The sequence below is a fragment of the Ochotona princeps genome, chromosome 8 (assembly GCF_030435755.1).
Source record: "Ochotona princeps isolate mOchPri1 chromosome 8, mOchPri1.hap1, whole genome shotgun sequence".
Taxonomy (NCBI): domain Eukaryota; kingdom Metazoa; phylum Chordata; class Mammalia; order Lagomorpha; family Ochotonidae; genus Ochotona; species Ochotona princeps.
Genome location: NC_080839.1, coordinates 12,023,105 through 12,049,874, shown reverse-complemented (window position 1 = coordinate 12,049,874; position 26,770 = coordinate 12,023,105). Strand labels below are relative to the sequence as shown.

Genomic DNA, 26,770 nt, shown 5'->3' with positions numbered 1-26,770 from the left:
GAAGATCTTCCTCTCTGTCTCTCCTCCTCTCTGTATATCTGACTTTGTAATAAAATAAATACATCTTTAAAAAAAAATGGTAATTTTCTAGTAAAATATCATTCCAAACTAGTTTTGAATTTGGAAACTAGTTTTCACTTTTATTTCCACCATGTTGATTTAGTGTAAAACACCCCAAGTCTGTCCTCTAAGGACTCTTGATACTGCAGATTCCTTAGTGTGAGAATGTTTTTGAGGGGAGCTTTTAAATTTCAAATCCAGTGTCCTTGGTGGCTACAAGACTACTCATGTTCACCATTTCGCCTATGCTGCTTTGGAAGTTGGTTGCTAACAGGAAATTGGTTCAGTTTTTACTGTCAAATTTATGAGCATCAAGATATTCATAGGGCCCAGTGTAGCAGCCTAGTGTCTAAAGTCCTCGCCTTACATGCGCTGGCATCCCACATGGGTACCAGTTCGTATGCCTGCTGCTCCACTTCCCTTTCAGCTCCGTGCTTGTGGCATGGGAAAGCAGTAGAGGATGGGCAAACACCTTGGGACTCCACATCCATGTGGGAGACCCAGAAAAAGCTCCTGGTTCCTGGTTTGCACCGCTTCAGCTCCAGCCATTGTGGCCACCTGGGGCGTGAACCAGCAGATGGAAGATCTTTGTCTCTCCTTCTCTCTTGTAGTTCTGCCCTTCCAATTAAAAGAGTTCTCTCTCCTTCTCCAACTTTTTCAAATAAATAAATAAATAAACCTTAAAAAAAAAATGTATAGGGCCCGGCGGCGTGGCCTAGCGGCTAAAGTCCTCACCTTGAACGCCCCGGGATCCCATATGGGCGCCGGTTCTAATCCCGGCAGCTCCACTTCCCATCCAGCTCCCTGCTTGTGGCCTGGGAAAGCAGTGGAGGACGGCCCAATGCATTGGGACAGTGCACCCGTGTGGGAGACCCGGAAGAGGTTCCAGGTTCCTGGCTTCGGATCGGCGCACATCGGCCCGTTGCGACTCACTTGGGGAGTGAATCATCGGACGGAAGATCTTCCTCTCTGTCTCTCCTCCTCTGTGTATATCTGGCTGTAATAAAAATGAATAAATCTTTAAAAAAAAAATGTATAGCATTCCCTTATCCTTTTAGTGGCATATTCAGTAGTAACCCTATTTCATTTCTTATATTGCTACTTTATGTAGTATTTTATCAATCCATCTTCCCTGGTTATCAGTAAAACAAAGCTCAAAGGAACAGTATTCATGTATTTTTTATACAAGAGACCATCGACAGACCTGATTTTTCCCAGCATGCTCCATAATCTTCTCATAGACTATTTCATTCATGATCTGGAAACGTTTGATAGCTTTCTTCTCCGTGATACCCACGTAGGTCTGCTCCAGAGGCACCGGCCGGAAGCTGCAAGTTCAACAGTTAGAACATGAAGCTTTCATTAGCAGAACACTGAAGGAAGAAACAATGCCCCTCACCGCCAGAAGGAATACCCCACATCTTGATTTCACACCAGTGAAACCCAAAGACCCTTCTAAAACTCAACTTAGCAGCGCATACTCCTTGAAAAGGGGGACAGAGAACAGGAAAGTCACCTTAGCTGAAATCCTCCCACCCCCGATCTTTCCTTATACCTGTTGTCAAAGTAGAAGAGGCCCTTGGCAGGGTCAACACGTAAAAAGGTGGCTACATCTTCATAGTTGGGGAGGGTCGCACTGAGACCAATGAGCCGGACATCTTCTTGAGTCATCTCAATGTTTCGGATGGCCCTGGCCACCAATGCCTCCAGCACAGGACCTCTGTCATCATGGAGAAGATGGATCTCATCCTAGATAATGAGAGGGTAGCAAATTACCTCCAGCAGAAAGGAAATGCAGCCCCCTTCCCTAAGACCAGTTTCATTTTGTAGACATATAACCAAACATGCAGAATAAAGACAAGAGAAGGCAGCGAGAGAATTGAGCCAGAGAAACACAAATTCAGTAGAATTCACCATGAACTACGCGCTACTTTGCTCCATTTGACAGCAAGAAAAATCTGGTACTCGTGTAAATAAGCTTATAACTTTACTTAAGGGTCAATTTCCACATGAAAAACACAAAGCATCTGATCAGATCAAATTTTCTGAAATAACACTTCAACATCTCTCGGGTGCCTTTAAAGAATAAACACCACCAAGGGATCGACTGCTTCTCAAATTCCAACACGCTAGGGGAGACAGGGATCTTGTTCACATGCAGACTGTGGGTACAGGGAGAGCCAGGGATCCCACTTCCTAACAAGCCTCTGTGCCAATCTGCTGCTGTCCTGCATGGATCAGGGTTGCAGTGGCAAGGCTCTCAAGCGGGGCTGGCAACATTTTCTTACAAGCCACAGAGTCAAAAGTTTGGGCTTGTGAACCTACAAAAATTCAACTCTGTCATGTAGCAAACAGAGCTGTTAACAAAACATAAGCAAACAGGTATGGGTATGTTCCAATAAAACAGAAGCAGTAGCCAGATTGTCAACCTCTGTCCTAGCACAAGGAGAACCGGCAAGGGAGGTACCCTCTGACTTTCCTAGAGACCTCAAAGAAACAGCTCTCAGCTCTCAGACCCACAGACACCTCCGGTCTTGCTGACTCTGGATCACAATACCCTGGACTCCTGACGCATTCTCTTGCACAGTGAATTATTTAATCAATGTTCTGGAAAAACAGGGTTAGTCTGTTGTCAGTCTTTTTAGATGTGTTTGTAAGTATTTTAGACTTCTACAAAACATATCAAGAAGAATGTGACAAACACTAAAACCCTGCTGGGAAACTACACGCAGATTCTCATTGAATGCTAACAGCAAAGCTGACATGGCTGTCAGTGCAAAGCCTGAAGCCTACAGAAAGGCTCTGAAGAAGTATTCAGCATTAAAACCCAGCAAGCCCTCTACGATTTCAACTGGCACCGGCAGCCCAGAGCACCCCCCTCACCAGAATGATGAGCCGCACGAGCTGGGTGTAGGTGCGCTCGCCGCCCTTGCGGGTGATGATGTCCCACTTCTCGGGTGTGCACACAATGATCTGAGTGGCGCTGATCTCTTCCTTGCACAGCTGATGGTCCCCAGTGAGCTCAGCAACGGTGATGCCGTAAGTGGCCAAGCGCTAGGTAGAGGAGAGCTGTGTCAGGCAAGAATTCACAACAGGGCCTGGGCACCATACCTGCTTGGATATACTCTGAGTATGGAGTATTAGGAGGAGGCATCAAGTAACTCATTCATTTTTCAAAGCAAACCCAAGTTTCACTCAAGCAAATGAAGCACACAGAACTCTAGGAGCTCTGCACACAAAATAACAGCTACCCACGGATCATGCAACCTAGACCACCGCCACTACATCTATTAACAACCACATCTGTGTGTTGCCTCATAAATGTCAGTGACACGAGACACCAAGCGCAGAAAACCACCATGGAGAGGGTGAAAGAAAAATGGCAAATAAACCTTTCGTAAACGGTGGTCCAGAAATTCTTGCTTCAGAAACCTCTAAGCCTGGGTCAAGTTCTGAATTTAAAATGGAACGCATTCCAGGGATGCCCTACTGCAAGAAGCAGCGGTATACAGTACTGTTCCCAATAGTCTGATTGATAGCTGTACCTGGCACTTACCCGAGGAAGCTCCACCCCCTTACCTTGCCAAAGCTGCCCACCATCTCCTGCACCAAGGACCGCATGGGGGCAATGTAGATGATCTTGAAGTCATCCACATTGATGGTGCCATCCATGTTGATGTGCTTGCCTATCTCTCGGAGCATACACATGAGAGCCACGTTGGTCTTTCCGGCACCCTAAGAGAGCAGTTAGGGATGTGAGGGCTTCCTCACCGGGTATCACCACTCCTTTAACTTCTATGGGCTTATCTCCAAAACGGCAGTGCATCCCAGGCACTTTATCCTACCACTCAACATTTGTTCTATCAAGTAAAGGACTAGAAGGTAGAAGTGAGATGAAGAATAATCTTGCCACCAAAATTACATCACTTTCCACTTGAAAAGCCAGCAGAGTTGAACTTACAGTAGGAGCACAGAGCAGCAGATTCTCGTCCGTCTCCAGGGCAGCACGGTACAGTTTACTCTGGATCCGATTCAGGGTTTTGAAGCCTTCGAATCCAGCCTGCGCATACTTGGGCAGCTTCTCCACCGGGAGCAGTTGCTAGAAGAAATATTCCTAACACATTAGCAGCATTCTTGAGTAAATGATCAGGTTCTGCGGGATTATGAGGATTTCATTCCGTGGCAATCTCTGTGTAACTCTCTCACTAAAGGTCAATCTAGAGAGATCGATACCATTCTGGGCTCAAAACCAGAAAGGGGGGGAAAAAACTGCAGCAGCATCCATTGCTGGGGCAAAGTTAACCATGAGACTGGGCTACCTTGTGGACAATGGGTAAAATCCAACAGGTATGAAGAGAGGTGAACTGAACAGAGAACTGAGAAAAGCAATTCACTCACTTCTTCGGAGCCAAAGGGCTTGGGCTTCAGGGCAGGCACATGCACCTCTTCATAGCCCTTACGCTGGCGACGGAAGGATCCATCGGGAAGCTGACAGCGTTTATTGGCCATGAAGTGGCTCCCCTGAGTAAACACCAGGTCCTCCAAGTCCAGCACTTGCCGTGGAGCCAGTGCCTAGAAATGTGACAAGCAATACAAAGAAGTGAGCGAGCCGGCAAATGTGCCACCTGCCATGGCCTGGGAAGCGCCTTGTCCCCTACCTCTCCACCCTGGTCCAGATCCATGGTCTCCAGATCTGTATCCATTCGGGACTGGCGCACACGCTCTCTCCGGGACCGTTCCTCCTGCAGGTGGTGAAAGGAAAAAAGTTGAAGGCTGTCATCACTGGCCTGGGTTTTATCCTTCCCGGTTCCCATCTGAGATAACTTACAGGAGCTGACTCCTACGAGGGCACTTTGACAAGTTCCACAGGTAACACACTGGGTTAAGCCACCATCTGCCATACCAGCACCTCATAAGGGTGCTGGTTCAAGTCCCAGCAACTCCACTTCTAGTCCAGTTTGGGGGCCCCAGCACCCATGTGGGAGACTTGAGGGAAGACTTGGCTCCTGGCTTCAACCTGGTCCAGCTCTGGCCATTGTGCCATCTGGACTGCAAACTAATGGATGGAAGCTTTCTCTGTCTCCCCTCTCTCTGTAATTTGCACTTTCAAATAAATAGACAGAACTAAAACAAAAACAAAAAATTTCCATAGAAATGGAATTAGAAGGTTTAAGCTTACTTTAGTGTAAACAGAAAATTGAAATCCATGCAGCTTCAAATAATATGCATTTTCCATTAACTTTCTAAAGATCCCATCTGCATGGATTTCCAAATTTCTTTGCCCTGACAAAACTTTGCTTTTTTTAAGTTCAAACATTGAGTTTTTATTATTTATTGGAAGACATGGAAACAGAAAGAAAGATCTCTTCCAAACACTGGTTCACTCCCCATATGCCTACAACAGCTGGCCGGGACAAAGCCAGGACTCCAGAAACCTACCTGGGATGTGGGTGGCTGGGAACACCCAAGCACCCGAGCCATCATCTGCTGCGTCTCAGAGTGTACATCAGCACAAAGCTGAACTGCAAGCAGAGGCAAGTTTACAGTGTCTCAACTGCCAGCTTAACAGGCTGCACCACAACTACCACTGAACTTACCTTTCTAAAAAAATTGAAAGGGGGAAGGAGAGAGATCTTTCATTTACTGGTTCACTCCGTAAATGCCCACAATAGTCAGGTCTGGGTTCGGCCAAAGCCAAGAACATCATCTTAGTCTCCCACACAAGATGGCAGGGGCCCAAGTACTTAGGTCCCTAAGTACTTCCCAAGTGCATCAGCGGGAGCCTGGAAGGGATGTTGAGAAGTTGGGACTTGAACCGGCAGTCCAACATAGGATGCTGGCATTGCCACCTGATGAGCCACACTGAACCATATCCATCTCCACCAGACTTCCCTTTTCACTTTATTTTTCCAAGAACCTTCTGAAGTACTCTCATAAAGCCCCAAATAGAAAGATGACATTTTACATTCAGATACCTCCCAGTAGGACCCACCACAAAAATCCAGCAAACACTTTCAAAGGGATAGTACACAGAACAGAGATATCAGAAGTAGATATTTTACAATCCAACATCACAAGTTACCAGGAGTAGGAATGTGGGTTATTAAGTAAATGCACATCTTCTGTTCCAGTATTACAGAAAACACCATGTACAACAACAAAGGTGCCATGGTGCTGGTGAGGACCACACCAGTGTCAACGTGTGGATTCTAACCTGTACCCGATGACAAACACAAAGAACTGAGGAGCACGCTTCACTTCACCCTCCTCTTTCACGCTGCAATCTTGTAGCCTCTGTCCCTTTTCCAAAGCAAACAGATCGCAACAGGAATGCAACAGCTCTTACTCGGATCAGATCCTCCTTCTCCGTCTCATGGAGCTGGTAGAGGAACTTTGAGAGCTCGGGATCAGCTTCCATCTTTCCCATGATCCTTTCCTTCTCTGCTTCGCTCTGGGCACTGGCCAACAAGGTACAATATAAAACTGCCAAAAACAGAAAGAAAGGGAAGGGGATGGGAAGGTGAGATTTAAAAAAAAATAAATCAACCTCCACTCTTGGTACAGAACAAAGGAAAAAAATATATTCCAGTGCTGACACCATGAAAGCAACACACTCTCACGCATGGGCACCACTCTGGCTTGCGTCCACACCTGCAGAGAAGCATACCCCGTATACTCACTCATCATCCTGTGCTGGCGCAGCACTTTAATAAAATCGAAGGTGTTGAAGCCAAGGAGCAGAACCAGCTGGTTCTCACACTCCCGATCATCACTGGCAGTCTTGAGGAGAAAACAAAGGCAGCGTCACCACTTGCTGTTTCACACGCAGCACGCACCCACCAGCTGAACATGCAATTGTCCTCTTGGTCATACCTTCAAAATCTCCAACACTTCATCTGCCTTCTTCTGTGACACAATGGCATCATCATAAAAACGACTGAGCTGCCGCTGTAGCCAAAATGCATCGATATCCCGAGGGTGCAGATCCTTCTTCTTGGAGCTCATCAGCTCACCTGAGGCCACAAGCTACAAACGCAATCAGGCACTTAGCACACCAGAGCCTTCTCGGCCCTCTTTGCCCTGCCACCAAGTGACTCGCCACTGCACAGCCCACCTTCTTTACAGAAGTTTCCACAAGAAAATAAAAAACTCAACTGATTTCAAGAGCATACTAGACCATGATTCTATTACATGAAAGGAGATAACGGAATGAAATCTTAAGAAAATGAGGATATCCACTGTTTGTTACCATGGCTCACCCACTCAAAAAGAGGCTCAGAATGTACTTAGTCATCAGTCACTCCTAGGCAAGGAGTGCCACACCATGAACTGTTCTTGCAGCAATGGGAAAGAGACTGCACTTACATTAGCAGAGAGGGTGCAGCGCACGACAGCCTCATCGCCTTCCATGTCATCATCAGACGCCTCTTCTCGAACCTCCCCGTACACATCTTCATCACCTTCCTATAGAAATGGTCCCAACTTCAACCACGATCTGGAGCTGACCATATGTCACTACAGAACCTCTCCCCTGATTCATCCTAAATTAGCTCCAGGATTAAAGCAATGATTTGGGGGGAAGGTGGAGGGCCCTGTCATGGTGAAGCACATTAAGCTGCCACCTACAACACCAGCATGCCATATGGTGCTGGTTGAAGTCCCAAATGCTCCACTTCCAATCCAGTTCCCTGCTAAAAGACTGGGAGAGCAGGGGAGGACAGTCCAAGTGCTTGGGCCCATATAGTCAGGTGGGAGACCCAGAAGAAGGTCCTAGCCTTGGTTTAGTTCAGCCTTGGCTGCTGTGGCCATGTGGAGAGACAGAGAGACTTCTCTGTCTCTCCCTTTCTCACTACAACTCTGACCTTCAGACAGATAAAACAAATCTTAAGAAAGAAAAAGCAATGCCTTTGGAGTGAAACCAATGGCTCACTGGAATCCAGACCAGCCTCACTCCAGAGCACATCTAATGGAATACCCACTGGGCACAGCTTCATCAGATGCCCGTTTGTTCTTCTGCTCCTTAGGCCGCCACAGTGACTACCAAGTGGATCAGTCAGTCCTCGATACACACCATCAGAACTCCAAACATGTTACTAGCTAACAAGAAGAGCTATAAGGACTCAGGCATAGGGAAGCAGATGGTGATTCCGAAACACAGAAGCCACATGCCAGGCTGCTGGTGCCTGTACTGATTCTCACACTATACACACGTGCACGCAGCAGGCTTAAAGCCGAAGCAGATGTCTTATCTGCTAAACTATCATGAGTAAAGCATTCTGTCATTTGTTGTTTAAATTAATGACTTAAAGTAAAAATTCCAGCTAACCTTATACCATGGAAGTGAACTTAATCATCTATTTTAATCACTTCATTTGAAAGACAGAGAAACTGAGGTAAGATGATCTGCCCGAAGACCAACAGTCAGAACTGCCGGCTCCCAGGCCACAGTGCTTTGTCCTCTAACTCCCCATGCCATCCCTCCCCCGTCCTGGTGTATATGCACACGTACTGCAGGGCCCGCCTCTTCCATTTCAGGAGAATGCTAAGAAAACATGGCAAGCCTTTGCTTTTTCAGGTGCCCTAATGTTACTATCTGGTCATATTCAAGAAATTGTTATTAAATGGTAACTCCAGGGGTGGCTGCAAATGGAGCAGTTAGTCAAGCAGACATGTAAATTATACCCATACACTTGAGAAAATGAGATCCTTTTCAAGCTGGCAGTAACAAAGAAAAAGTATCACACAAAGGTAAAAATGCAGGAGCACAGAGAAAACAGACTGTCAGTGAAGGTACCTATGGCACTTCATCTTCCGTCTGTCTTTCTGCTGAACTGCTTGCTTTATTTTAAAGTTTTATGTCACATCAATGAGTTAAATTTGCTTTAGAAAAGCTAAATTCTAACAATCTTTTTGGCAAAATAACCTATTGACACCTACATAACATTATAAAATCATTCCCGCTTCAGCTCAGAGGCCTCATTAACTGACTGCAAAGGCCCCTTGACATTCATTTCAAAAAATGAGAAGAAATGCTTTATGGCTCACCTCCTCATCAGACTCAAACTGCACATTCACACCGTATGTCTCATCAATGTTGTCATCTGGAAGGGTGATGGATTCGGAAGAGAGGGCAGTGGACAGTTAGGGCACTCTGAGCACAATGTGCTCCCCACCTGTCCGCCCCGCCTGCCGCCCCCCCGGAAACACCTAAGGGTTAAGGACACACAGACACCCAGGTGATCCACATGTAAGTGCCACCCATGCTGCCACTGCTAAGCTTTCCTCCAGCCTGCCAACCTTGCCATCAGCCCTGTTGTGCCCACTTGAGCTCCCAACTTGGCTGAAGTTTCCGCTCATCTTCTACACAGTCCCAGGGTCTTGGAGGAACAAATGACTGCTGGGATTTAGAGATTCTGATGCCCATCTATCCAACTCCTCAGGAAACAGAACATGTGATAGGAACACCCTGGTGTTCAGATTTTTAAACAAATGATGCTACAAGATGCCTCCTTGGGGGTAAACAAAAATCACGCAACGTAGCAGTTACCCATATTCTGGATTTCCTTGTCTCCACCGTAGTCTGTGATCTTTTTGCCCAGGTTCACCAGCACATGGTATCTGGTATCATCTGTCTGACCCAGCAGCAAGTCGATCTCCTTTCGTCTTTCCTTGTCCCGCAGCTTTTCATTCTTCAAGACAGCTAGAACTTCATCAGCTGCTCCACAAAGGATATCACGAGGCTAACAGCAAAACCAAACCACACTGAGAACGACCACACAAGCAACATCACCAGCAGCAGGCTGTGAAGAGCCACAACTCCTCACAACCAAGTTTTAACACACCAGGCTGTAACCACTTTCTTTAACGCAACCAATCTCCTTCATCAAAAATGCCATACAGGGGCTGGTGTGGTAGCTCCGATGGTAAAGCCGCTGCCTGTGAGGCCAGCATCCTACGAGGCACTGTTTCAAATCCCGGCTGCTTTACCTCTCTGCTAAAGTGCCAGAAAAGGCAGCAACAGCGAGCCTAAGTACTTGGCCCCTGCTGCCCATGTGTGAGACTAGGACAAAGCTCCTGGCTGCAGCAAGGCCCAGCACTGCTGGTTGTGGCCATCTGGGGAGTGAACCAGTGGATGAAAGATCTGTCTCTCTTCACTCCTCAAACTCTTTGAAAATAAGTAAATCTTGGGCCCGGTGGCCTAGCCTAGTAGGTAAAGTCCTCGCCTTGAACGCCCCGGGATCCCATATGGGCACCAGTTCTAATCCCGGCAACTCCACTTCCCATCCAGCTCCCTGCTTGTGGACTGGGAACGCAGTCGAGGACGGCCCAAAGCTTTGGGATCCTGCACCTGCGTGGGAGACCTGGAAGGGGTTCCTGGTTCCTGGTTCCCAACTTCGGATCAGCGCAGCACCAGCCGTTGCACTCACTTGGGGAGTGAATCATCGGACGGAAGATCTTCCTCTCTGTCTTTCCTCCTCTCTGTATATCTGACTTTGTAATAAAAATAAATAAATCTTAAAAAAAAAAAAAACAGAAAATAAGTAAATCTTTAAAAATGCAAAAGTGAAAATGCCATGGAAAGCCATGAGGGAAGACTCATCTGGTTTTAAAGCAATAAGCAGGTGGCTTCAGGATGCAGGACAGAGCTCCCGTGACAGTCTGCCTTGCATCTGTCTGCAGGCAGTCGAGGCAGCTGCCAGTCTTCCCTTAGCTCACCACATTTTGGAGAATTCATTACCATCACATAGTCCAGAATCCCTCTCACCAAAGCCTCTCGGAGCAGACTGAGAGACTCACAAAAGGCCTCCATTTATTCACACACATCTAACAGAAAGGAGCACAGACTGGAGATGGAATGCTTGGGATTCACAGCCTGGCTCTGCCAAATATTATTTCTGAGGCTTGGAGAGATTGCTCAAGCACTATGTGCCTCATCTCTCTCTTCTATTAAACAGAAAATGAATATTCACAGCACCCGTGCTGGGTGCTATGGCAAAGCCAGTTAAGCTGCTGCTTGGGACATACACAAGTGCATTCTATACTACTGCCGGTTGAGATTCCAGTGCCTCTGCTTCCAATCCAGCTTCCCGCCAACACATTTTGGGAGACACGTGGTTCAAATATTGGGGCCTCAATGGAGTTCCAAGTCCTTGTCTTTAGCCTGGCCCAACCCTCGATGTGGCAGGCACGTGGGAAGTAAACCAATGGATGGAAGATGGACTGACTGATAACTTTCTGTCACTGTCCCTTTCCAGTAGATGTGAAAAAACATGTTTAAAAACTGTACCAGGGGCATGGGGCAGAAGCCTAGCAGTCAAAATCCTTACCTTGCACGCACCAAGATCCCATATGGGTATCAATTCTAATCCCAGCTGTTCGGCTACCCATCCAGCTCCCTGCTTATGGCCTGGGAAAGCAGTCTAAGATGGCCCAAAGCCTTGGGACCTGCACCCATGTGGGAGACCCAGAAGAAGCTCCAGGCTCCTGGCTTTGGATCAGCTCAGCTCCGGCCACTGCGGCCACTTGGGGAGTGAACCAGCAGATGGAAGGTCTTTCTGTCTGTGTCTCATTCTCTCTGTAAATCTAACTTTCCATGAACATAAATAAATAAATAAATAAATAAACTGTACCAACTTACAAAGCTAATGTAAAAAGAATAAAGAGGACAGATAAAATACTATTTCACTTAAACAAAATGCTCAGTAAATAGTTCCGCAAACTAGTATGACCCATAGAGGGAAACCCAGACACAAGGCTGTTCTGGTGCCTCCAGGCTGTTACCCCCTCACACACACACCCCCCTTCTGCCACAAGGGCACTCTCTCTGGCACCTCACCTGGTCCCCAAGGGCAGCCTGGATGAAGCTGAGTAGCACCTCATAGGTCTCACGGGTCTCCTTGGTCTTGGGCTTGTAGATGATGCCCACCATTTCATCGATGCCCTCCGACAGCAGGGTGTAGCCCTTCATCTTGTTGATGTCATGCCGGTCCTCATCACGCTTTCTCCGCCTAAGGGACACAGTGGGACGTGAACAGCAGAACCTGCTTCCCCAAGGCAGGAAGAACATCAGCCCCACCCTCCTTCTGGAATCACTGCACCTGATCCTCAGCAAATGACTGTCCCTGACCTTAATCACTGGCAAGAATGTTTCTTTGTAGGATACAGTGAGAAAAAGGAAAGGGCATCTTCTCACAAGGCTCACTAAATGTTACAACGAAACAGGTTCCTCAGCCATTTAAAAAACAACCTCAGGTCGGGGGGAGCACTTGGTGTGGCAGCTAAGCTCCTACCAGACTGCCTGGATTCAATTCTAATTCCACTTCCAACTTCAGCTTCCTGCTAAAGCACCCTGGGAGGGCCCAGCGCGGTGGGCTAGTGGCCAAAGTTCTCACCTTGAACGCACTGGAATCCCATATGGGCGACAGTTCTAACCCTGGCGGCCCGCTTCCCATCCAGCTCTCTGCTTGTGACCTGGGAACGCAGTCGAGGACGGCCCAATGCATTGGGACACTGAACCCGCGTGGGAGACCCGGAAGAAGCTCCTGGCTTCTGGCTTTGGATCAGCTCATTGTTTTTTTTTTTTTAAAGATTTATTTATTTTATTACAAAGTCAGATATACAGAGAGGAGGAGAGACAGAGAGGAAGATCTTCCGTCCGATGATTCACTCCCTAAATGACCACAACGGCTGGTGCTGTGCTGATCCGAAGTTGGGAACCAGGAACCCCTTCCAGGTCTCCCACGCAGGTGCAGGATCCCAAAGCTTTGGGCCGTCCTCGACTGCATTCCCAGGCCTCAGGCAGGGAGCTGGATGGGAAGTGGAGCTGCTGGGTTTAGAACTGGCGCCCGTATGGGATCCTGGCGCATTCAAGGCAAGGACTTTAGCTTCTAGGCCATGCCGCCGGGCCCGGGGAATGAATCATTGGACAGAAGATCTTCCTCTCTGTCTCTCCTCCTCTCTGTATATCTGACTTTGTAATAAAAATAAATAAATCTTAAAAAAAAAAAAGGGGGAGAGGCAGCATTGCAGCACAGCAACATAAACTCCCGCCTACAACACCGGCATCTCATATACAGCCATAGTTCAAGTACCAGCTCCTCCACTTCTGATTCAGCTCCCCAATAACATGCCAAATCAGGGCAAGATGGTCCCAGTACTGGGTCCCTGTCACCCATGTAGGAGATCCAGATGATGAAGTTCCAGGCTCCAGGCTTTGGCCTGGCCCAGGCCCAGCCATTGCAACCTTTTGCGAAGTGAATCAGATGATGGAAGATCTCTCTGTGTGTTTCTCCCTCTCTGTCACTCTGCCTTTCAAAATAAATATGTCTTATATAAAACATTAAAGTTTCTGAAACAAGAAATACCAAAGGTCTTAAAGATGCTCTGAGGAAAACTAGTTTATAGACCAGAAAAATGCTAGAAAAAGGAACGGATCAGTTATTTGCCATCGGAGGTGCACCTGTTAAGGCCAGAGAATCTTCAAACTCACATTCTCCCCCTACCTTCAATGATATGTTTTAATATTACTGATATCTTGCATGCACAGTTCCACAAAAAGTGCTGCTTAACGCTGAAGACGGACTTTGGTTCCAAGGGGGGGTGTCCATTCACACTCCTTGGTACTTACTTGGCCCTTCGCTCCTCCTGCATCTGCGGCTTGGTCCGCTGGGCCTTATCTCCCATGCGAGTGCCCTCCAGTTTCCCCACCAGGGACAGCACCTCTCCTGTGGGCTCATCCCGGCGGGTTCGGTCAATGAGCGAGCGGTCAGCTTGAAGCACAAGATTTGAGTTCTGGAAAGATCATACCATTACTGACACCCGGGACACAAGTGGAGCCTCCGCTCAATACCGGCTCAGGCCCGAGGGCTGATAAAGGGGTCCCTGAAGCTAGCTGAGAAGCCCCAAGAACTGTCCAATCACTATCACCCCCATGTGGGCACACAGGGCAATGAGGGCTGCCCCCCCCCCGCCCCCGTGCGGCATCCCCTTCCAGATGCCTCTCCACCCTCGGTTCCATGCCCTGCACCCTCTCCCCACGGCTTTCCACCCTCGCCCTGATGCCCCTGCACCCTCACGCTGCGGCTCTCCACCCTAGGCCCGATGCCCTGCACCCTCGCCCCGATGCCCTGCACCCTCGGCCCGGTTCCCTGCACCCTCGGCCCGGTTCCCTGCACCCTCGCCCCGGTTCCCTGCACCCTCGGCCCGATGCCCTGCACCCTCGCCCTAATGCCCCTTCACCCTCGCCCCGGATCCCTGCACCCTCGCCCCGGTTCCCTGCACCCTCGGTCCGATGCCCTGCACCCTCGCCCCGGTTCCCTGCACCCTCGCCCTAATGCCCCTGCACCCTCGCCCCGGATCCCTGCACCCTCGCCCCGGTTCCCTGCACCCTCGCCCTAATGCCCCTGCACCCTCACCCCGCGGCTCTCCACCCGAGCCCCGATGCCCCTGCACCCTCGCCACAGTGCCCTCCATCCTCGGCCCGCGGCTCTCCTGGGGCCTCCTCACCCGCAGTCCTCCCCTAAGCCCACACGCACCGCCTTGTACTCGTACTGCAGACTACGGGCGGTCACATCCGCCATGGCGCCAGCTGCTCCGGGCCCTCAGAGACGCACGACTTCTGTCCAAGCCGCTCGCGGTGCGGGTCCTGAACGACGCAGGAGAGACGCAACGGACCGGGCCACAGACAGCCACCCTTCCGCTTCCGGGTCGCGCGCCGGAAGTGCAGGACGAGGCGGCACGGGACGGGTGTGCGGCCCGATGTGCGCCACTTCCGCAGGCTTCGCGTTGGAGGGGGCGGAGCTAGTGCGGCAGGAGGCGGATTGGCAGAGGGGGCGGTACTAGTACGTCAGGGGCGGAGCCAGCGCTGCGGTGGGAGGAGCTAGTGTTGCAGGGGCGGGGCTAGAGCTGCATGGTCTACTTCCTCCTGACCCCATGGCAGCATCTGTTTTTTTAAAATGTATTTTTATTTTATTTATGTTTTAATTGTACTTCTTTTTATTATTATCATTTTCTGATACAGGTCCATAGGCCCTGGGATTTCCCTTATCCTCTTCCCAATTCCCTCTCCCCTCACTGAGATCCCCCATATCATTACCATATATAGTATGACTCATAGTCATACAGCAGCATCATTTCTTCAAGAAGATTCTTGATTTTCTTCTTCATTTCTTCAGCGACACATTCAGTAACATGTTATTTAACTTCATGGTATTGTTAACTTCTTTTTTTTCTTCCTGTTGTTGATTTTGTTTTGTGGCTTTTCATTTAAGGGGATGTACAGTAACTGTGTAATAGAGACCATCATATCCAGATGTGAGGATGCAATGCAGTATGCATCTCTACTTCCAGGCAAAGATGGCCTCCCAATGAAACTGGTAACTATGTCTTGACAATAGAATGCTGGACTCTGCCATTGTCCATGCCCACAATGATGGACATATGACTGTCTATGAAGAACTATACTATAGCATCTATTCTTAGATACCCAGTGACATCTGTGCCTCTACCTTGAAGGGATTGGACAGCTCTGCCTGGGCCGTCTAAGGGGGGAGGGAAGGACGGGCAGGGTGAAGGCAAATCCTGCAAAGAACTAATGTGTCTCCACATGAGGAAGGGGAGAGGAGCTGGAGCTGGCATGCAGAGAGGAGAGGAAGGTACTCAAGAGAACCACCTGCCACAACCTACAGGAGCCACAATAAAAAAAAGGTTCCCATCATGGAGACTTTTAAAAATTTTTGTTTATTTTTATCGGAAAGTCAGATTTACAGAGAGAAGGAGATACAGAAAGATCTTCCATCCACTGGTTCACTCCCCCAAGTGGTCGCAATGGCAGGAGCTGAGCCAATCTAAAGCCAGGAGCTTCTTCTGGGTCTTCTACTTGGATGAAGGGTCCCAAGGCTTTGAACTGTCAACTGCCTTCATAGACCACAAAGACCACAAACAGGGAGCTGGATGGAAGTGGAGTATCCAGGACATGAACTGGCACCCATCTGGGATCCTGGTGCATGCAAGGCAAGGACTTTAGCCACCAGGCTATCGTGCTGGGCCCCATTATTTCTGCCTTTTAAAAGATGTATTTATTGGGCCTGGTGTGGTAGCCTAGAAACCAAAGTTCTCACACTGAATGCAAAATGGGATCCCATATGGGCACCGGTTTTAATCCCGGCAGACCCAATTCCCATCCAGCCTGGCTTGTGGCCTGGGAAAGCAGTCGAGGATGGCCCAAAGCATTGGGACCCTGCATCTGCGTGGGAGACCCAGAAGAGCTCCTGGCTGCTGGCTTCAGATCGGCTCAGCTCTGACTCTTGTGGCCACTTGGGGAGTGAATCAATGGATGGAGGATCTTCCTCTCTGTCTCTCCTCCTCTCTGTATATCTGATTTTCCAATAAAAATAAACAATAATAAAATGTGTATTTATTATTTGAAAGGCAGAGTGAAAAAGAGAGAGAGACGGAGATCTTTTTCTGCTGATTTAACTCCCCGGATGGCTGCAATGGCTGCAGCTGGACCAGGAGCTCCATCCAGGCCTCCCATGTGGGTGCAGGGCCCCAAGGCTTTGGGCCGTCCTTGACTGCTTTACCAGATCATAAGCAGGGAGCTGGATGGGAAGTGGAGTAGCAAGGACATGAACCAGTGCCCATATGGGAAACTAGACATGCAAGGTGAGAATTTTAGCCACTAGGCTACTGTGCCAGTCCCTACTACAAACTTTTTTCTGGAAGTGATGAAAATGTCTTAAAATTAGGATACGAAGATTGGCACACATCAATGGTGGTTGCCCCCCAAGTCAGTGTCTCAATAGGTATGCCAGGTACTCACGTTGGTGTAAAACTTCTTGAGGTATTTTCCAAAGTGGTTGCAATGTTTTATAATTCCCTCCAATTTTCCCACAACCCGGTCAGCATTTGCTATTGTCCATCTTTCTTACTGTAGCCATCTAATGAGCATCAAGTACTCTCTTATCTTGACTTGAGTTTGTTTCCCTGAAGAGCATTGAACTGGATGCCATCTTGCCTAGTGGGATGGATGCCCTTAAGATGCCTGTGTTCCATGTCAGAGTGCCCGGGTTTGACCCATGGCTCCAACTCCTGATTCCAGCTTCCTACCAGTACAGACTACCAGAGGCCAAAGATGATGACTCGAGTACTTAGGTTCCTGCCACCAAAGTGGGAGACCACGATTGAGTGCATGGCTCCCAGCTGCAGCTCAGCCCAGTCCTGGCTGTTGCAGGCATTGTGGGCATAAACCGGTAAATGAAGTTGTCTTGTTTCTTGTTCATTTGCTCTCATGCTTAACTTTCTCTTGGCTTCTTGAATAATTTTTTTTTAAGGATACTATTGAGTTGTGCCTTTATGAGCAAAACCAGCACTATGACTTTTAAAATTTTATGCTTATTCTTATTTTTAAATTTTGTAAAAGGGTTTAATTATTTTTATTGGAAAGTCATATTTACAGAGTGAAGGAGAGACAAAGATCATCCATCTGCTGGTTCACTCCCCAAGTAGCAGCAATGGTCAGAGCTGAGTCAATCCGAAGCCAGGAGCCAGGAGCCTCTTTGAGACCTTCCATGTGAGTGCAGGGTCCCAGAGCTTTGGGCTGTCCTCTACTGCTTTCCCAGGCCATAGGCAGGGGAGCTGGGTGGGAAGTGGAGCAGCTAGGATGTGAACCAATACCCATTTGGGGTTCCCGCATGTGAAAAGCAAGGATTCAACCACTAGGCTGCCACACTGGGCCCTTCTTGTTTACTTTAAAGGCAGAAACACAAAGACAGGACAGAGTCAGCCAAAGAGCTTGTCCCACCTGCTGATTCACTTGCCACATGGTTGCAACAGTCATATCTGGTCCAAACCAAGAGCCAAGAACTCCTGAAGGGCTACATTATTGCAAAATAAGAGTGTGGCAGCGATCCAAGCACTTGGACCATCATCTGTTGCCTTGTTAGGTGCGTTAGCAGGAAGCTGGATTTCAAGCAGAACAGATGGGGCTCTAATAGGAATGCCAGTGTTGCAAGGGACTGCTTAAACCACTGAGCTACAGCTCCCAGCCTCACCTCTCAAATGTTTCTATGTGCACTGAACTAAGTGAACACTTTTAGGGACTGGAGGAGGGAAAAAAATACACACAACACACAACCTTGGGAAGTTAACAGTCTTGAAGTAAAACGCATAAAATTCAGCTGTAAAAACATAAAACATCATGCGTTCCACTAGGGGGCACTGTGGGAAAGCAGAGAAACGCTCTGTGCCTTGGGAGAGGCTTTGAAGCTGCCCGTGGAAAACGTAGTTGCAGGAACAAAAGAAGGGGAATTGCAGAGAAAACAAAAGCGTGATGGTGAGGAGACAGCGGCGTGACTCAACAACTGTTAAGAGCTCTGTTCAGGGGCCGGCACTGTGGTGTAGCTGTAGGGTTACCTGAACTCTTGGGGCTGGGAAGGGAGAGTGCTGGACAACTTTGTTGTCTGCTGTGAACTTGAACTTGCATATGGGACTGGCAAGGTGCTCCTGACGCAGGAGAGAACATATGCCTTATAGGTGAAATCAAACGACCCCAGTAACTATAGCGCAGTATGCTAAGTGAAGAAAGGGATTGGTGGTGACCAGTGGTTTTCCTGTTTGCCTAAGGCATCAGTTCTTCCAGGAATGCAGATAGATGTTTCAAATATTTTATGCATTCATTCATTTTCTCACTGAGCACATTTTATTTCTTTAAAATGTTTATTTGAAAGGTAGCGTTAAGGAGAGAGAAGGGCAGGGAGAGATACAGAAAGACCTTTCATCCACTGGTTCAGTCCCCAAATGGCCACAATGGCCAGAGTTGTACAGGTCCAAAGCAAGGAGCTTCTTCCTCCAGGTCTCTTGTGTGGGTGCAGGGGCCCACACACTTGGGCCATCTGCTGCTTTTCCAGGAAGGTTAGCAGGAGCTGGATTGAAAGTGAAGCAGCCAGAACTCAAACCAGCATCAGTACAGGATACTGGTACCACAGGCAGCAGCTTCACCTACACGCCACAGCGCTGTCCCTTAGCAAAATGTATTTCTTTCTTTGTTTCTTTTTAAAGATTTATTTATTTGGGGGGTTCAGCACAGTAAAGTAATGGCTAAAGTCCTCGCCTTGCATGTGCCAGGATCCCATATGGGCACTGGTTCATGTCCTGCCTATTCCACTTCCCACCCACTTTCCTACTTGTGGCCTGGGAAAGTAGTAGTAGGGACAGCCCAAAGCCTTGGGACCCTGCACCTGCCTGGGAGACCTGAAAGGGGGCTCCTGGCTTCAGATTGGCTCAGCTCTGGCTGTTGTGGCCATTTGGGGAGTGAACCAGTGGATGAAAGATCTCTCTTTCTGTCTCTGCTCTCAGTAAATCTGAGTTTCCAATAAAAATAAATAAGACAGAAAGGAAGGAAGGAAGGAAGGAAGGAAGGAAGGAAGAAAAAACAATAGAGGCCCAGTGCAATGACTCAGTGTCTAAATCCTCATCTTGCAAGTGCCAGGACCCCATATGGCCACCAGTTCATGTCCCAGCTACTCCACTTCCCATATAGCTCCTTGCTTGTAGCCTGGGAAAGCAGTGGCAGATGGGCTTAAAACTTGGGATCCTGCGCCAGCTCCCAGCTCCTGGCTTCCAATCGGCTCATTTCTGGTTGTGGCCACTTGGGGAGTGAATCATCAGTTGACAAGATCTTTCTTTTTGTTTTTTGGTTTTTTTTTTCTGTCTGTCTCTTTATTATTTTTTATTGGAAAGGCAGATGTACTGAGAGGTGAGGACTTCAACCACTAGGCTATCACACCAGGTCCTTATTGTTTTTTATGTTCCAGGCTGTAGGAGGACATTGTGACCGTAGTCAGCCAGCACAGGATTACAGTTGATGGGACAATATTTGTATGATAAACAACTGAATGGATGTCTTGTGTGTGACTGATTGGATATCCTTTGCATGAGAACAACTGTATGGCTACTTTTTGTATACCTGATGAGATATCATTTGTTTAAGAACAGTTGAGTGGGAAGTAATATACAAGGCAAAAGGACTTCCAAACTAAGGCATAGAGACAGTTGATGGTTCTGTTGATGAACTAAGTATCTGTACCCTAATCCTATATGACCCTCAGCATATAAAGTCTGTTGCCCCTAATAAATTTTGGCTATTGATCATCAGTCAGTAGTCCAAGCGTGTTATTATCGGCTCCGTGCACCAAGTCCATCGCTGCAGGACAGCGACACCAGGCACTGCACTAGCCTCCAGGCTGCACCAGTAAAGAAGGTACTTATTACACACAAAGTGTATGCAACCATCAATATGTAGGGACAAAACCGCTTTTCCAATGAGCTCGTGTAAAAAAAGTATTTTAAAAATACTTATTTTTATTGGCAAGGCAGGTTTACAGAGAAGAGAGACAGAGATAAAAATCTTCCAACCACTGGTTCACTATCCAAGCAGTCACAACGTTCAGAGCTGAGCCCATCTGAAGCCAGGAGCCAGGAGCTTCCTCCGGATCTCCCGCACAGGCGCAAGGTCCAAAGGTTTTGGACCATTCTGTACTGCTTTCCCAGATCACAAGCAGGGAGCTGGAAGGGAAATGGGGCAGCTGGAAGACAAACTGGTGCCCATATGGGATCCCAGAACATGTAAGGCGAGGATTTAGCCGCTAGCCTCATGCTTGGCCCTTGGTGCAGGTTTGCTTTGACCTGTACGCTAGGCACTCAGTTTGAATATGGAGATTTACACCTTGCCGTTACACTGCGCTTGCTTTGTTATTTCCTTCACAAGTTTGCCTCTTCTCCATTTTCTCTGATCGTTCCTGGACCCCCCGATCTTCCTATGACACTGGGCTAACCCTAGGAATCTTCTCTACTCTCTTTTAGCTCTTTTCATTTTTACTTTACTCCTGGAGGATTTTCTCAATTTTATCTTTCAGTTTCCCTATAGAGTTTTGCAACATTTGCTGTTCTCCAAACAGTGCGTATGCTGCCTCGAGAAGAGAGAGAATGGTTTTTTGTCTTTGTTTTTTAAGAAATAAGCCAGAAGTAACTAATATGAGATTTGTTAAGCAATAGTGGTTCATCCCATACACAGGGAGTAGTTGGTTTACTAATAATTCTTCTCTCTGTAGTACTGAAAGCAGGGCAGCAAGTGTTCTTTCTCTTTATGTTTAAATGTGTAGGTAACATTCAAGCCTTTGTTAACAGGGGTCTTTGTTGGGCAGCATGTGACACTAAATGTTTGTCACATCAGGGTAAGTTTTGAAGCTTATAATAACAAATAGATTAATAAAAACCATGCAATTGTTTAAAAAAATTGTGAAAATTCTTTGAAGAAATGTCTTACTGTATAGTTCTTTTAAGAAAAAATATTATGGTCCCTGCATGGTAGTCTAGCTGCTGAAGTCCTCGCCTTGGACATGCCAGGATCCCCTATGGCTCAAAGCCTTGGGAGCCTGCACCCACATGGGAGACCCAGAAGAGCTCCTGGCTTCAGATCGGCTCAGCTCTGGCTGTTGCAGCCATTTGGAGAGTGAACCAGTGGATGGAAGATTTTTCTCTCTGTCTTTCCTCCTCTCTGTAAATCTGACTTTTCAATAAAAATAAATAAATCTTTAAAAAAGAAAAAAATTATTAGGAAAGCAGAGCTACAGAGAGAGAGGAGGGGAGAGACAGACTCATACACAGAGAGGGAGCTCTTCCTTCTGCTGGTTCACGCCCCAAATGGCTACAAAGGCCAGCAGGAGCTGGAGCTTCTTCCAGGTCTCCAATGTGGTGAAGGAGACCAAGCATTTGGACCATCCTCCCTTGCTTTCCCAGATGCATTTGGAGGGAGCTGGATTGGAAGCAGAGCAGCTGGGACTTGAACTGGCTCTCATATGAGTTGCCAGTACCACTGGTAGAGGCTAAGCATGCTACGCCATGGCACTAGCCCCCCAATTTTGATTTTTGCCGTTAGAATCTCATGAGCCAAAGCAATACATAGCCATTGACCGGGATGCAGTGTGATGCCATGTTTAGTCATGTATACACAAATGGCAGAGAGTGAGCTCAGAAGGGCTTGGGTGACTGCTCTGTGCGCCAGGAGCTCCAACACACTCACCTATCAGGTCATTTAATCTGCACACCAACTATACAACAGAAGGACTGTCCTCACTGTGTTAGAGAAGCAGCGCTGGGTCCATGGGGGAAAGAAGGATTGCCCAAGACCAAATGTCAGCAAAGGGTTTTTCTGTGCCACCTACACTCCCCCTCCCACATCTGCCCAGAGAAGGGTAGGGCACATGCTGTGCTCTGGGCAAAGCCGCCACAGTGGCATGGAGAGGTCCAGCCCATGCCAGGGCCTGGGTCTGGCACGGAGAAGGAAGTCACACAAGGGCTTCCAATCCCCTGAGCAGTGATACCCTCCCCTCAAGTCAATCTGTTCTGTGTTGGTGGCTTGGGCGACTCCTTTCCTCATCTAGCTGGTCCGCGATGATTTCATTCCAGAGGACAGGACGGTCTGAAGGAGGATCTGAGAGGCAGTTCACCGTGACAACAACGGTCACCCCATCAGAAATTTCATCTCTTTCTTCCGTGCCGAAAAGGGCAGGGTGCAGGCACAAAGTGAGGTGCGGGGGACGCGTGAGAACACGAGCAAGAGACTCTGGAATGGTTTTTGGCTTGAATGTGATGTTTAGAGAGTGTGGAGGGAAAGCTCTTACAATACTGTGCTCCCTGGGACCAGAGCACTGTGACGTGAGGACCTGCCAAAGCTGCAGGAAGCCAGGCTGAGTCAGATCGCCACTGAACTGAACTTCCTCCTCACATTACACTCTGTGCCCAGTGGAGACAGCTGCCATGTGCTGAATACACAAAAAGGAAGAAGCACGAAGATGTGCTTTGTTTGCTTAGAATGAGCATCTGAAGCCTTCGCCTTCCTCTTTTGTTAGACTCTGGGCATCCCCTAACCATTGCTATAGAAGCCTGGCAAACCACATCCCCAGGAGGTAGCTTCTCTTTCCAAAATTACACCTTCCTGTTATCTGCTTTACTTGTCACAATCACAAGTCAATAAAGCTGAAGGCTGGTTATCTGGCCACACTTCATGCCACAAACTCCTTGTGTCTGGTAACCAAAGTGAAACTGGTTAACCAAGTTGATTCAAATGGTCCTTGCAAACACGATTTACAAGCAAGCTGATGCTCCAACCATAATTCACAGAGAAGCAAAGGGTAACTGGTAACTCAACAGTCAGAGCTAAGATGTGTCGCCCCTGGGGCGGCAGACATCTGCAGGAAAGCACCAGAAATGTTTCACTTGGGTCAGAGTTCTCTGCTTCTCTGCCCGGGAGAGTGGGCATGCTGGCCGGCAGCCTCCAGCACCAGCTCATGCTTTGCAGAAGGACACTAGCATCTCATTTGACAAGACTCCGCAAATGAGACGCTAACCTGAGTGATGAAAGCTGCAGACTCCTCCTACCACACCAGTGTGGCCATCCATGTTTCCGGGTCCTTAGATCCCTCAGACCCTCCTGTGGGGACCAGTGCTTCCTGCATGGGGCTCATTCCTGAAGGTGCTGAAATGTGCCCAGGCTGAGAGAACAAAGCTGAGGAGGCAGGTGGTGAGCTCCAGGAAGCAGGCAGGGAGAGGCAGTCCTGCAGCCCTGGGTTAAGCATACCGTTCGGGGGTGCACCTGTTTATGCACCTGTTGGTGACTGCTTTGTGCTGGCAGTCAGCTAAGGTACACAAGGACTGGGGAAATTAGCCCAGTTACACTGGGCACTGAATGAGTCCTTTTGTGTATGAAGAGTTTATCTGATCATGGCTTAATAGCTGGGAAAAAGAGCAATTTTTTTGTTGTTGTTTTGGTTTTGGCTTTTTGTTTTTGGTTGGTTGGTTTAGAAAAGTCACCTGTAGCCAGTCCTGCTACCCTCTGAAGATCAATGAAAACATTTTGAGATCCAGCTCTCGAAAATTATGCTGGACTCAGCGCGATGGTTCAGTGGCTAAATCCTTAGCTTGTGTGCACCAGGATCCCAGATGGGCACTGGTTCATGTCCCTGCTGCTCCACTTCCGATCCAGCTCCCTGCTTGTCGCCTGGTAAAGCAGTCGAGGATGGCCCAAAGCCTTGGGACCCATGTTGGAAACCCAGAAGCTCCTGGCTCCTGGCTTCAGATCAGCTCAGTTCTGGCCACTGTGGCCACTTGGTAACTGAGCCAGCAGATGGAAGGTCTTTGTTTCTCCTTCTCTCTGTAAATCTGCCTCCTCAAAAAAAAAAAAAAAAAAAAAATCGTAAATATTTAAAAAAAGTTTGTAACTGCTTTTCTCTACTTAATAGGCTGTGACTTATTTCCCATGTTAATAAGTATAGTTTCATAATCTATTTATATCTACAGTACACTCCTGTATTTATTTGTTTATTTGTTTATTTGAAAGAGAGAGAGAGAAAGAGACAGAAAAAGATTTTCCACCTATTGGTTCACTTCCCAAATGGTTACAATGGACAGAGATCGCCAGTTCATAGCAAGGATGCAAGAGCTTCCTCTGGGTCTCCCATGTGGGTGTGGGGCCCAGGCATTTGTACTATCTTCCACTGCTTTCCCAGGCACATTAGCAGGGACTGGATCAGAAACAGAATATCCAGGATTCAAACTGACACTCATATGGGATGCTGGCACAGCAGGCAGTAACTATACGTACCATGCCACAGTCCTACTTTTTTACTGGATTTTTAAAGTAATATTCATTTCTTTTTATTGGAGAGCAGATTTTATACAGAGAAGGACAGACAGAAAAAATATCTTTGTTCACTGCTTCACTCCCCAAGTGGCTGCAACAGCTGGAACTGAGCCGAATCGAAACCAGGAATCAGGAGCTTCTTCTTGGTCTCCCATATGGGTGCAGGATCCCAAGGCTTTGGGCCGTCCTCAACTGCCTTCTAAGGCCAGAAGCAAGGAGCTGGAAGGGAAGCGGGACCGCTGGTACACGAACTGACACCCATATGATATCCTCGCCCAAGGCAAGAACTTTAGCCACTAGGCTACCGCACTGGGTGCATTCCCCCCCTTTTTTTAGGATTAATTTATTTCAATTGAAATTGAATATGCAGGGAGAAAGAGAAACAGAGAGAAAGATCTTCTGTCTGCTGTTTCACTTCCCAAATGGTTGCAATGGCCGAAGCTGAGCTGATATGAAGCCAGGAGCCAGGAGCTTCATCCAGGTTCCCACATGGGTCTAGGGTCCTGAGGCTTTAGGCCATCCTCTGCTGCTTTCCCAGGTCACAAGCAGATTGCTATATAGGAAATGAGTAGCCTAGATAAGAACCATGGTGCTTGCAAGACAGGGATTTAGCTACTGAGCCATCATGCTGGGTTCCATGCTCCCTCTTTGAAAATGTCTTTTCAGGGCCTGGTAGAGGACAACCCAAAGCCTTGGGACCCTGCACCCGCATGGGAGACCTGAAAGAAGCTCCTGGCTCCTGGCTTTGGATCAGCTCAGCTCCAGCTGTTGAGACCAGTTGAGGAGTGAATCAGTGGATGGAAGATCTTCCTCTCTGTCTTTCCTCCTCTCTGTATATTTGACTTTCCAATGAAAATGGATAAAATTAAAAAAAAAAAAAAACTTAAGTTCAGCTTGGAGTTTTTATTATAGTAATCAACTTAATTTCTGTGCCAACCATGAATTAATAACCATGCTCTAACCCAATAACCATTTTTGTTTTCTTTTAAGAGTTATTTTTTCGGGCTCGGCAGTGTGGCCTGGTGGCTAAGGTCCTCGCCTTGATCCCATATGGCTGCTGGTTCTAATCCCGGCAGCTCCACTTCCTCTCTATCTCTCCTCCTCTCAGTGTATCTGACTTTGCAATAAAAATAAAATAAATCTTTAAAAAAAAAAAAAAAAAAAGAGTTATTTTTTTCTTTATTTTAAAGGTGGAGTTTGGAGAGAGAGAGGAAGAAGCAGAGAAAGAGGTCTTTCATCCACTGGTTCACTCCCTATATGACCATAACAACCAGGACTGAGCCAGGCTGAAGCCAGGAGCCTGGAAGTTCATCTAGAGTTCTGCCACATGGGTGCAGGCACCCAAGCACTTGGTCCATCTTCTGTGACTTTCCAGGGTGAAATAGCAGAGAGCTGGATTGAAAATGAAGCAGCTAGGGCTTATAGTCGGCCACCATAGAGAGTATCTTAGCTCAATGCACCACAATGCTGGCCTTAATTGCTTTCAAAATTAAACTCTAACTTGACCACAACCATAACCATTTTTAAACCCAAGGTTTTAAATGCTGACGGGTTTGCAACATTTGCAAACATTGTGAAGTGTTTGGTTTTTGCTCCTTTTGTTTTACACGTGGACATTGTCTTAAAATATTACCCTACTTACACGTCTATTTTTTTAAAAGATTTATTTATTTTTATTGGAAAGGCAGATATACAGAGAGGAGGAGAGACAGAGAGGAAGATCTTCCGTCTGATGATTCACTTCCCAAGTGACCACAACAGCCGGTGCTGTGCCAATCTGAAACCAGGAGCCTAGAACCTCCTCCAGGTCTCCCATGCGGGTACAGGGTCCCAAAGCATTGGGCTGTCCTTGACTGTTTTCCCGGGCCACAAGCGGGGAGCTGCATGGGAAGTGGAGCTGCGGGGATTAGAACCAGTGCTCATATGGGATCCTGGTGCGTTCAGGGTGAGGACTTTAGCCACTAGGCCACAGCGCCGGGCCCTACTTACCCGTCTTAATGCTTGGTAAACCTG

General features: G+C 47.8%; 1 protein-coding gene across 2 annotated transcripts in view; it reads right to left on the bottom strand.

Annotated features, from left to right (window-relative positions):
- Positions 1–26,770, bottom strand: part of SNRNP200 (small nuclear ribonucleoprotein U5 subunit 200) — a 45,280-nt gene that overhangs the window by 16,892 nt on the left and 1,618 nt on the right. Inside the window, exons 1-16 of one of the 2 annotated variants that reach the window (XM_058667590.1) lie at positions 14,595–14,779; positions 13,688–13,851; positions 11,897–12,068; positions 9,608–9,800; positions 9,106–9,161; positions 7,426–7,524; positions 6,934–7,086; positions 6,741–6,840; positions 6,407–6,543; positions 4,719–4,802; positions 4,459–4,632; positions 4,022–4,159; positions 3,640–3,795; positions 2,944–3,114; positions 1,616–1,809; positions 1,265–1,388 (exon numbers count right to left, since the gene is read on the bottom strand). In XM_058667590.1, the coding sequence (XP_058523573.1) occupies positions 1,265–1,388; positions 1,616–1,809; positions 2,944–3,114; positions 3,640–3,795; positions 4,022–4,159; positions 4,459–4,632; positions 4,719–4,802; positions 6,407–6,543; positions 6,741–6,840; positions 6,934–7,086; positions 7,426–7,524; positions 9,106–9,161; positions 9,608–9,800; positions 11,897–12,068; positions 13,688–13,851; positions 14,595–14,639 (2,160 nt within the window). In that variant the 5' untranslated portion in view covers positions 14,640–14,779. Of the gene's footprint in view, positions 1–1,264; positions 1,389–1,615; positions 1,810–2,943; positions 3,115–3,639; positions 3,796–4,021; positions 4,160–4,458; positions 4,633–4,718; positions 4,803–6,406; positions 6,544–6,740; positions 6,841–6,933; positions 7,087–7,425; positions 7,525–9,105; positions 9,162–9,607; positions 9,801–11,896; positions 12,069–13,687; positions 13,852–14,594; positions 14,780–26,770 lie in introns of those variants that run through there. The other variant, XM_058667591.1, reaches the window with a different exon arrangement.